The sequence below is a fragment of the Saccostrea cucullata genome, unplaced genomic scaffold (genome assembly GCF_032062105.1).
Source record: "Saccostrea cucullata isolate Sc308-1 unplaced genomic scaffold, CSIRO_AGI_Scuc_v1 ctg6994, whole genome shotgun sequence".
Classification (NCBI taxonomy): domain Eukaryota; kingdom Metazoa; phylum Mollusca; class Bivalvia; order Ostreida; family Ostreidae; genus Saccostrea; species Saccostrea cuccullata.
In genome coordinates this window covers 20,914-31,381 of record NW_026927588.1, presented here as the reverse complement: position 1 = coordinate 31,381, position 10,468 = coordinate 20,914, and the positions used below count along the sequence as shown (strand labels likewise).

The following is a 10,468-nucleotide window of genomic DNA, read 5'->3' as shown; positions in this document are numbered from 1 at the left end:
AAGATGCATAGTGGGTTCCATTAAATGCTGTACCAACTGGGACATTTCTTTAGATATGCTAGACAATATTGAAGGAAAAACTGCTGTTTCTCTTACCCCGTAATTGGAACTCTAATGTGCAGTGTTGAGAGCTTCTTTAAAATGCTGCTAATAAAAAATGACAGTATCTACATGAATGTAGTTTTTGGATATCGCGTCTTTCAACAAACACCCGGAATTTCCGTGCAAATCAATTGCACACTATTATTAGAACACCATTTTTTACAGTCAAATGAAGCAGAATTTTATGGGCAGCGGAAAGGGCAAAAATTACCATAATGAGAAAACAAACAATTATTTTAATTTCAATGATCATAAAAACTTAACAAATGATATACAATGCATAATCAACAGACCTTTTCGCAGAACAAGTATACATTAACGCATAACAAACGAACAAGTACGTAACAAACATATATGAATGCAAAACCAACGATCATCTTTGCAGTACAAACGTACATAAAAACACGACAAACGAAAAAAACTTAACCAATGTTCAAATTTGTTCAAAACTTTATCAAATGAACAAAAGAAAAAAAAGAAATAGTTGTGGGCTTGACTTTGACATTGGGATATATCGAAGAGGTATCATCAATTAAAACTACGTGTATAGGTTCTTCAATTCATGTGTCGATTCAGTATGTCCCCGTGAACTTGAAATAAAAGATAAACAGTGTTATATTATTTATACAGGGAAATGACAACAAGATGATTGTTTTAACCTTTATTTTGGCGAACATTGGCCGTGGCACAGTATTTTGTGGGATGCCAATTAATACACACAACTTTTGGGCAAACCCACACAAAATCAACAAATTTCATCACACAAAATCAACAAATTTCATCAACACAAACAAGTCATATGTTCAACAATGACCACCCCGGGTAAACCGCGGGTGGTTACTTATTTAAGGTACTTATTTAAGTCAAATTAGTTATATGCACAATTCAAGCACAAAACAAATCATATCAACATATCAGCAAATATTTTGCATATAAAATGGTTCAACACTTCAAACCCCTTCACAGTTCAATGGTGAAAACTTCACAACAATACAAAGTTTATGTAGGCCTCAGTTGCTTTGGTGTGCGCAGACGCCACATGACAGCGAACAACCAAAGGAGAGTTCGCAGTCATCCCACACATGGGGGAGCACCCAAGCAACTGACAAAAGAGCCCCCACGGACCAATGTTCTTTATGTTTTGTTCAAGGATACACATTGCCTTGTTTTAAATTCTAACCCCCCCCCCCCCATGGATATTATTAAGAAAGAGTTTATTTCCTAGGTCATTGAGCTGTACTCCATCTGGCAACAGAAATTGTGACATGTTTTTTCAATAAATCAGGGTACTTTATGTAACAACCCCCATCTCTAAAACTAATGGAGCAGCTACCCTGTTGGCATTAAGACAGGATCGCTCCATTGCTTTATTGACCCCCTAGTACCTCCATTTATTTCATGGCAGCTTCCATGACCAAACAAGTGTAGAATGTGGAAAGCGAGTCTTAATAAACTTTAGATCGGATTTAATTTTCTCAATAAGAGTATACAGATCAATTGACCCTATATTGTTTGCGCCAGTGAATAACCAAAAATTCAGGGGATTCCTCGTATTCTGTCGGAAAATTAAAAGCTTTCTTTTAAGTCCCCCAAAAAAATTCAAACCTGAATATCCCTGCCACCAGATATTTATTTTCAATCTATCCAATCCAAGATTTGTCCCCCCCCCCGGTCTGCATACTGATGCCATCATTGCATTCCTAATAATAGAGGAGCCCACACACCAGACTTTAACTTCAGGGACCTAATAATATGCAATAATTTGCATAAATCTTTAATTTACAAAATTACAACTTATTTGCCCCCAACATCTGCCCAATAGGACATCTTATGTATGAATTGTATGCCCTGCTTCCATTATGACATCTTGTGAACAACCCGATTCAAATGCTGCAGTGGCTGCCCCGATACGAAATAAATGGGCTCTATAATGTGCCTGAACCCCCAAAATCTGAAGTGATTTTTTTAAACTAAAGAGAAACTAGTGCTAATTGTAACGGGGACCGTTACAGATGTTCCCCAAACACTCCCCATCTTCCGTTTTGATACCTTTCTCTACAAACTTCACTAAAGATGTGTAACACTTTTTTATATTTAATACAATTTAAATATTTTAAGAAGTATTTTAATGGAAAACAAGGGCGTTCCATGTGAATAGAAATATTTAGAAAAGGCAGTTTTCCTATTTCAACAAGAAATTTAAAAAAAAAACACTCAGACTCAGTACCATGCGAGACGCAATATTTAGAAAAGACCCTCTTCTCTGTAAACAAAAGACACCCGGCGTATCATGTGAATGGTTGTATTTAGAGGGTTCGTATATGGAAGATTATTAATTCACAAAGATTTTTTTTAAATAAAAAAACCCCATTCACACGGCGGACCATGTGAATGGCAATGTTCATACATCACTGCTAACTTTGACACAAGTAAACTATATATATGTATTCAGAAAAGATTGTTTTCCTTTTAATAAAAAAAAACACCACTCACATGGCGGACCATGTGAATGGCAATGTTTAGACATCACTGTCCCCTTATTATTTGTTAACTTTGACACAAAGTAACCTATAGTTGATTAAAAACAGGCCCTGCATCAGACAGCCTGCATTACTATAATAGTGTCTTAATGTGTATACAAGAAACATGTCATCCCATGAGAATCCCTCGCAAGGCATATAAAGACACAGATTGCAATTCCAAGACATATAAGATTTTGTAATTTTTCGGAAACATTCTTAAGAAAGGAACTTTGTCTTTCTTTTCTTCAACATTACACTTTTTAGTCTTCCGAAGGGTCATCGGACAGCCTAGGAGACGACGACAATGTCATTCCGTATATTTTACTTTTTCGCCGTGCAATGCAAGGGTTCATCAAGACGTCGCAATGCCATGATGCACGACACTGATTCCTCCTTTCAGAGCTCTCCATGCCAAGAAGAAAAATATTCCTCTAGCGTATATAAGAAAAAAAATACCCCTCACACGGCGGACCATGTGAGAGGTGGTAAGTATATGAAAATGACTGTCTGACTATTTCTCCACTAATTAAACCTGTAAGGTCTAAGTATGCCACATAACAAATGCTTTATGTCCAAAATGTATTGAACACCGTTTCGCCCTGTAAGGGCTCATCAGGCCGCCTAGCAGACGACGACAGTGTTTTTTTTTTTTTTTTTTTTAACGTTTTTTCTCATAATCAATTAACATGTATGACAATAAATGTACAATAAACATATGTTCTATATTAAAATGGACATGAATTGAATAAAATCTGTATATAGCTTTAATCATCATTATCGCGCATTTGTAGAACATTTAAATTAATAAGTTACATCGTGCATTTTCTCTCTTATCCAATTAACATGTATGACAATAAATGTACAATAAACACAATTGTTATATTACAATAGACATGAGTTATATAGAATTTGTATTTACATTTTGCATTCTCGTTGCGCATCTATCGAACAGTTGTTACATTGCTTTACAAATTTTACAATTTAATAGAAATCGCATCATGGAAACTATAATACAAATGTTCAATTGTCACATTTGGATCTTCTGGGAAGTCTTTTGCGAGCACCAAGTCGAGACAAGAGCCACTCTCTGTCGTTGGCTTGTTCACAAGTTGTTGGTAGCCATAGATTGTAAACAACGTTTTTAGAGATGGTTTTCCAAAGTAGTTGTCATTGAAATCGCCCAGAATCAACACTGGGGAGGATATTTCTTGATTGATTTGGGATAATAGAGAGCTAATTTTGGCTTTAAACTTATCCATTGGATATATTGGAGGTCTGTATATCACGAACACCGCTACCGCTGTTGGTTCTAATATTTGTATTGACACACACTCTAAGTCCTTTACTTTGGTCGTGTACCTTGAATGTTTGACATCTTTTGTAAATATTGCGACCCCACCCTTAGCCTGTGATTTTAGTTGTCGAAATATGGGATCAGAGGATGTGTATGCATCCTCTCGATAGACTGCGTGAACATCTGAGTTTGGAATTAAGCTGGGAGGTACGTAGTCTTTCTTGGTAAGCCATGTTTCTGTGAAACATATAACTTGGGAGTCATTCACAAAACCAGCGTTTTCAATGTCTTTCCTATGTGAGAGGAGACCTTCTGTATTATGCAACAATAGTTTCAGACAATAACATTTGTCATCAACACCAGTTTGGAGGAGGTAGTTTGGCATGCTAGAAAGTGATTCCTTAATTTCTGCTGACGCAAAAATACAATCTGTGTCAAAATGCAAGATGTTGAGTCCTTGTAATGTAGTTGTTCTACTTAATGCTACATATGCCATTCCTGGTTGAAATATCTTTTGAAGTGAAACTACTACTTGTGTTGTTGTCATCCCTTGCACTTTGTGAATGGTTGCTGCCCAACCCAGCTTAAGTGGCAATTGTTTTCTGAGTGCATTTCGTCCTACAAGAACATCTTCATATGGCGTTATACGGACAGCTTTTTCTGATCCTTGTACATTTGAAACTGTGGTGGAGATGGCTTTTCTGCCAATGTTTTCGTTATCAAATTGTATATATACCGCATCGATGTCATTTCCCCTGACCTCTATAGCAGATATTGTACCAAATGCGCCATTAACAAGACCATCTTCTGTATCAATGTTTCTTGTAAGCATAACCCGTGCATTGATTCCAAGTTTGATTATGTCTGGTAGGTTTTCTGGCGATGGGGAGGAATATGGTAGCTTTCGCAAGAGCAGCGTACCTGAGGTACTTTTTGTGTAATCTTTGGCTGTTGAGTACAGACATGGACTGCAGACTGTTTCTACCATCTGTTCATTGTGTGCATCCACTTCGTTGTTGGTTGAAAATATATGCAAAGCATTCTTTGACTCTATCGGAATTGACTCTTTAGAAACAGACTGAAGGAGTTGTAAGTCTGTTTGTTGCAATGGTTCTCCCCGCAATCGGACTCTTAGACGATTTAACATTTCGGCAAACTTTACATCTTCCTTTTGACGCATGATCTCAGACAGGCTGGCAATTTGGAATAATGGATTCCAGAGATCTAAAATTATAGAATCCTTTAGCTTGTACAGAGGAGATGCCTTCACTGGAGGAAGCTGGTAGAAATCACCAACAGCTAAAATTGCAACATTTCCAAACACCTTCTTAGATTGTTTAATTTGGGTCAGCCTGCCATGGATGTATGTTAGAAGTTTGTGGTCTACCATCGAAATTTCGTCAATGATAAGGAGTTTTAAGTGCTCATATTTTGCTCTTAGCGAGTTTAGGATGTTTTCCCCCAAAGGCGTGTATGGGAGTTTAATATTTTTGCTAATCCCAAATGCTGAATGCAAAGTCATACTGCCTATGTTGAATGCAGCTGTTCCAGTTGGTGCTGTTATAAGCACCGATAAAGCATCAGGTGTTTCAAGTGTTTTGGATAGAATTCTGTTTGTTTCGTGATATATGCATTTTATGAGATGCGATTTTCCTGTTCCTGCTCCTCCGGTTAGAAACAGATGAAAGGGATCAGGAGACTTTTTCCATGCTACTTCAAATACCCATTCTCTTACTTTGTAGAATACTTGTTGTTGAATCAAATTCATTTTTCTTAATGAATCTTGTATTTTGGTAGGAGAAATTTTAGGTTTCTGATATTGTATGATTCCAGCTTGGGTAGATGTAGACGATTTTTTAGAAATCGCCAGAAGTTCGATATCTGGAGATATGTCTTCGTCCTCGTTATTAACTTTGCTTGTATTTTTCTCCTGCAGTGTGAGTCTTTCTGCTTCACATTCAGGGGCTACTGCTGCCCATGCATCCTCTCCGATGCGGCCCTCCTGTACATCATCCCATGCTTTCTCTAAATTATCAGCATCCCTCTCAAAGCGAGCTCTGTTTTCATTAATGATGTTCAATACGGATCTTTTTCCGATTTTTCCATTGAAAATGTAATGTTCAAAATTGAAGAATTCTTCAGGTTTGATTATTACAGTTCTGTGTGGTAGGTACAGTTGAAGCAATGTCAGGAAGTAATCATTTTCCTGCTTCAAGCGATTGAATCGGGGGTAGCGGATGACAGCTTGTTTTCCTTTCTTTCTTTCTTTTATGTACCCTAGTCCATTATTCAGTTCATAGTGCAATAGCTGTGCACCTTTTTTGGAAGAAGTTGGAGGTCTAGAGGCTGGATAGAGAGAGTAATATGAGCAGAACTCTGCCAAACATTGTTCATCAAATGGTTGTCCAATTGGTCGAGCGTAATATTTGTCAATGATGGAGGACATCCATATATTTTCACTGTTTCCTTTTCGTGATTTTAGTATGTTCAAAGGAAGACTCATCTTAATTGCATTGCTTCCTGTGGGAATGAATACAACTTCTCTTGAGCATTCTTTCAAATGCATGCTGCAAATTCTGAAAACAGCTTCCTGTGCAGACACTTCTCTGTTTTGGACGTAAACCTGAGCAATGTGTTTCATTGCAGTAGCCGCATCCTTGTTGCCCTCTCGTGCTTCTTTTTGTGCATTTCCTATAAGTTCGCCGACTTCGGCTTCTGCTTTGCAGATATATGATAGTATATAAGCTACACATGAGTAAGGGTCCATAACATATTGAATGTCCATGTTTGCATTCCATGCACGCAGTAAAGTTGGGTTGTAATTGTTAACCCAACCATCTTCTACGTTTCTTTTGTAATATATCGTGTTTTTCTTCGTATTTGCAGACAGACTTTCCTTGAATTTGGCGTAAGTAATATTACAAGCAAGTAGAATGTCATCAAATGTTAAGTTAGATTCTGTTGAGTTGATTATTCTCCATATATCTTTAACAATTTGTTTTGGAGATCTCTCGGCACCAGATTTACATAGGTGTTCAATTTCCTGAAGTGTTGGCATGTTAGTGGTTTGATTTTTTTCTCTCTCCTTGTTTTCATTGTCTTCCTCTGTGACTTTTACAAGAAACGTTTTGCGTATTGGAGGCCTAGGGAAATTAAATCGACATGTCGTTGAGTTCTTCTTGCATGACTTTGTGTGTGTCTTACTGTGAACCTGTACAGCATTAACAATATCATGGAGTTCAGGATCGCTTTTCTCATTTGGCATGGAACATGATACATATTTATCAACAAAAGTACAGATTTCTTTCTCTGTGTTTTCGTTTAATTTAGGTGCATTCCTGACCCACAATAAACAATGGATATGTGGAGAGCCGCGCTGCTGAAACTCTGTTCGGTAGAAGAAATCCACTACGTCTCCGACTGGTTGTGAAGGGGACATAATTAAGTCTGTGAAAAGTCTTTGCACACGGTTATTAAATAATCGGGCACACATCACAGGGTTTTCCCTTATAAGGTGGCATTTTTCTGTCCATTCTATATCTCCAGGTGATCTTGGGTCTTCCGGGTCTTTTAATGCATTGATTGTTTCATCCCATCTAGTTTCACCAGCGGAAAACGTTATAAACCATGTCGGGATTCCTAACTGCCGAATCATGGCGTATAGATCTTTCATTGTTCTTTGCCAGTATGGAGGCGATCCGCGTACTGGTTGTAAGAAACGAAAACCAGCATCTGATTTAAGAATTTTCTGTAAATCATTAGCATTAGTAAGCATTGACGCCGTTACTTTACCTCCATCATTTGTATTTCCTTTCCCTTTCCGTAAGGCTATAGATATGTTTGATCGAATGTTTGACATTTTAATCATGAATTGAGCAAAGAAGATAAACTGATTATCTTTTGCGAATCTTTTGTCGGCGCAAAATAAGCGGGCATTGAAGTATTTTGTAGGGGACAGTTTTATAGGTCGATCTTCAAAGTATCCGAATTTGCCATCTGGATAAAGGTTTGGAAAAGCCATTGCATCCGCTCCTTTTTCTTGGAAGATACTTTGCGGTGTTTGATTTTCACCGGGCGCAATGCAAAAAACTTTGTTCTCTGTGTCTAGATACTCTTGTCCTATATCAACAGGCTGAGAACACGTTTCTACTGGTTGTGTGTGCATTGTCAAATTCTCCTGTTCTGAACTTTCATTTTCTTCATCCGAAGAATTTTCTTGTTCGTCTACTTTAACTAAATCTGAATCGGTTTCTGGGTCAAACCAACTGTCACTGAGTGCTATATTTGAATACCATGGGTTATTTCTTTTCAGGAACTCTATTGCTTCTTTTACCTTTTCTGGTCTCACCCATTCGTACTGGTAATGTCCTTTGTATGACAGTTTCCTTTTAAGTTTAACTTTGACCATCTGAGCTTCATTAATAGTTCTAGGCAGAGAAGTCGTGACACTGCTGATGTTCGACGGGACGTTTACAACTTGTCCTTTGACACCTTTCTGCCCACCCTTTGGAAGTGAGAGGAGTTTCATAAAAGGAATTCGAAGAGCAACAAGTTGTCTCTCGAGGTGATTTAAATTTTTTAGCTCCTCGGGTACGATTGTAAGCTGTAATCCATTTACAAGAGCCTGTGGTGGCATGTTACCTGCACACAGATGTCTGTCACATGTAAGGCAGATCCACTCCTTAGAATCGTAAGTATATTGTCCACTTAGACATCTTGTAGCATTACTTGAGAATTTGCCGTTTACATACTTGGAGCGGTTGCAGATCTTTACTTGAGATTTGTAAAGCGTCCTTGCACACACTGTACACGGATATGTTGGGATTTTCTTGATGTTTTTAGTGAATGTTTGCAATGCAACATGAAGATTTCTGCGTCTCTGATTCACAGCTTCTTTTTTCTTAACTTGAATGGTTGGGTTCTTGTGATATTGTTGGAAGAGTAGCCGTTTCAGTTTGTGGCGAAATAGAGAATTTGATGCATACCGTTTTATCGAGGACGCTTTTACCTTTTGCTTAAAGATGGTATTAGATCTGTACTTCTTGAATGAGTAGTATAGAACACATTTCTTGAAGTTCAAATTTTCGCTGTATTTTTTCTTCGATGCTGATTTAACATGTTGCCGAAATGCGTCGTTTTCTTTGTACTTCTGTTTAGAAGCAGCTTTTTTACGGTCTTGAAATATTAGGTTCTCTTTGTATTTCTTCTTCGAAGCTTCCTTTAACCGCTGTTGAAACTTTATGTTCTCTTTGTATTTCTGCTTCGAAGCAGCTTTTGTTTGCTGTTGAAATTGTAAGTCTTCTTTGTATTTCTGCTTCGAAGCTGCTTTTCTTCGCTGTTGAAACTGTTTGTCCTCTTTATATTTCTCTTTAGAAGCTGCATTTTTATGCTGTTGGAATATTTTATCTTCTTTGTATTTCTTCCTTAATCTTTCTTTTTTTCGCCGTTGCAGTCCTTGGTCTGAAGAATATTTCATATTTTCTTTCTTCCTATACTCTTCCTTGTTTTTAGCATACATTTCTTTTTTCTTGAGAGCCGTTGGATTTTCTTTTTGAACACTAAGAACAACATCATAGTGATTCAAATTTCGATGGTAAAGGTATATTCCATCTGTTACATCGGATTGTGAAGGACTGTGTTTCATCCATTTCCAATGCGGTCCATATTTGGAATACACATATATATCAACTTTAAGCATATCAGCGGCAGTGAATATTTCTGTTTCAGTCGCCCATATTCTTTCGCATCGCATTGATGTATTTGATAAATATGCGTCTACATTTCCACAGTACTTGTTCGGAAGAGCGCTGCTTAATTCATCCTGATGCGCAAGGAGATGATTGCAAATATGTGATCTGACTTCAGAATGGTATTCTTCTGAACCAGTTATAATATATGACAAGGCACTAAAAAAACAGTTTCCATCAGGTTTTGTTTCGTGTAGCAATGCTGGATATCCTAATTCTGTACATGGTTTCTCATTTTCAAACGGACTGTCTATGTTGTCTAGTTTAAACTTTTGTGCAGTTTGCAATCTCCAAGGTTCATTGACTGGATTATATATCAAGTAGGGTCTTATTTCATCTCGCTTTAATCGCTTTCTTCTTTTGTCTTTATCTCTTTTTTCCCGACTTGAAAGGGATCGTTTTCGCTTGGACATAACTGTACTTTCACTGCCCGTGATTAGCTTGATTTAGGCCTGAAAAGATAGTTTTATTGTATTTTCACAGTCTATGATAGGAGGTATACAAGTACATACTTTTATACCTCCTTGGGAGCTCTTTATAAATTTTCTAAAATTTGGAATGTAGATAATTCAGAATATTTTTTGAATTTGTAAAAAATAATCTCATGCTTTGTAAATTCATAGAGAGCTCCTGTGAATTTAACAATCTACATGTATATTTATATATGTGTACATATACATTAAATACAACATACCAAGTATATGGCTGTCTGCCGCCACACATTGACTATTTTTAACCTTTAAATCTTAGTTTTGATTAATCATTATATATTTAATTTCTTTGCAGGCACTTTAGTGAAGGTG

The 10,468-nt window shown here is 37.2% G+C and overlaps 1 protein-coding gene across 1 annotated transcript; it reads right to left on the bottom strand.

Annotated features, from left to right (window-relative positions):
• Positions 1 to 3,598: 3,598 nt before the first annotated feature.
• On the bottom strand, positions 3,599 to 10,078 carry LOC134274881 (uncharacterized). The gene has a single exon (XM_062757125.1). The coding sequence runs from the start codon at positions 10,076 to 10,078 to the stop codon at positions 3,599 to 3,601; it is 6,480 nt and encodes a 2,159-aa protein (XP_062613109.1).
• Between the last annotated feature and the right edge of the window lie 390 nt (positions 10,079 to 10,468).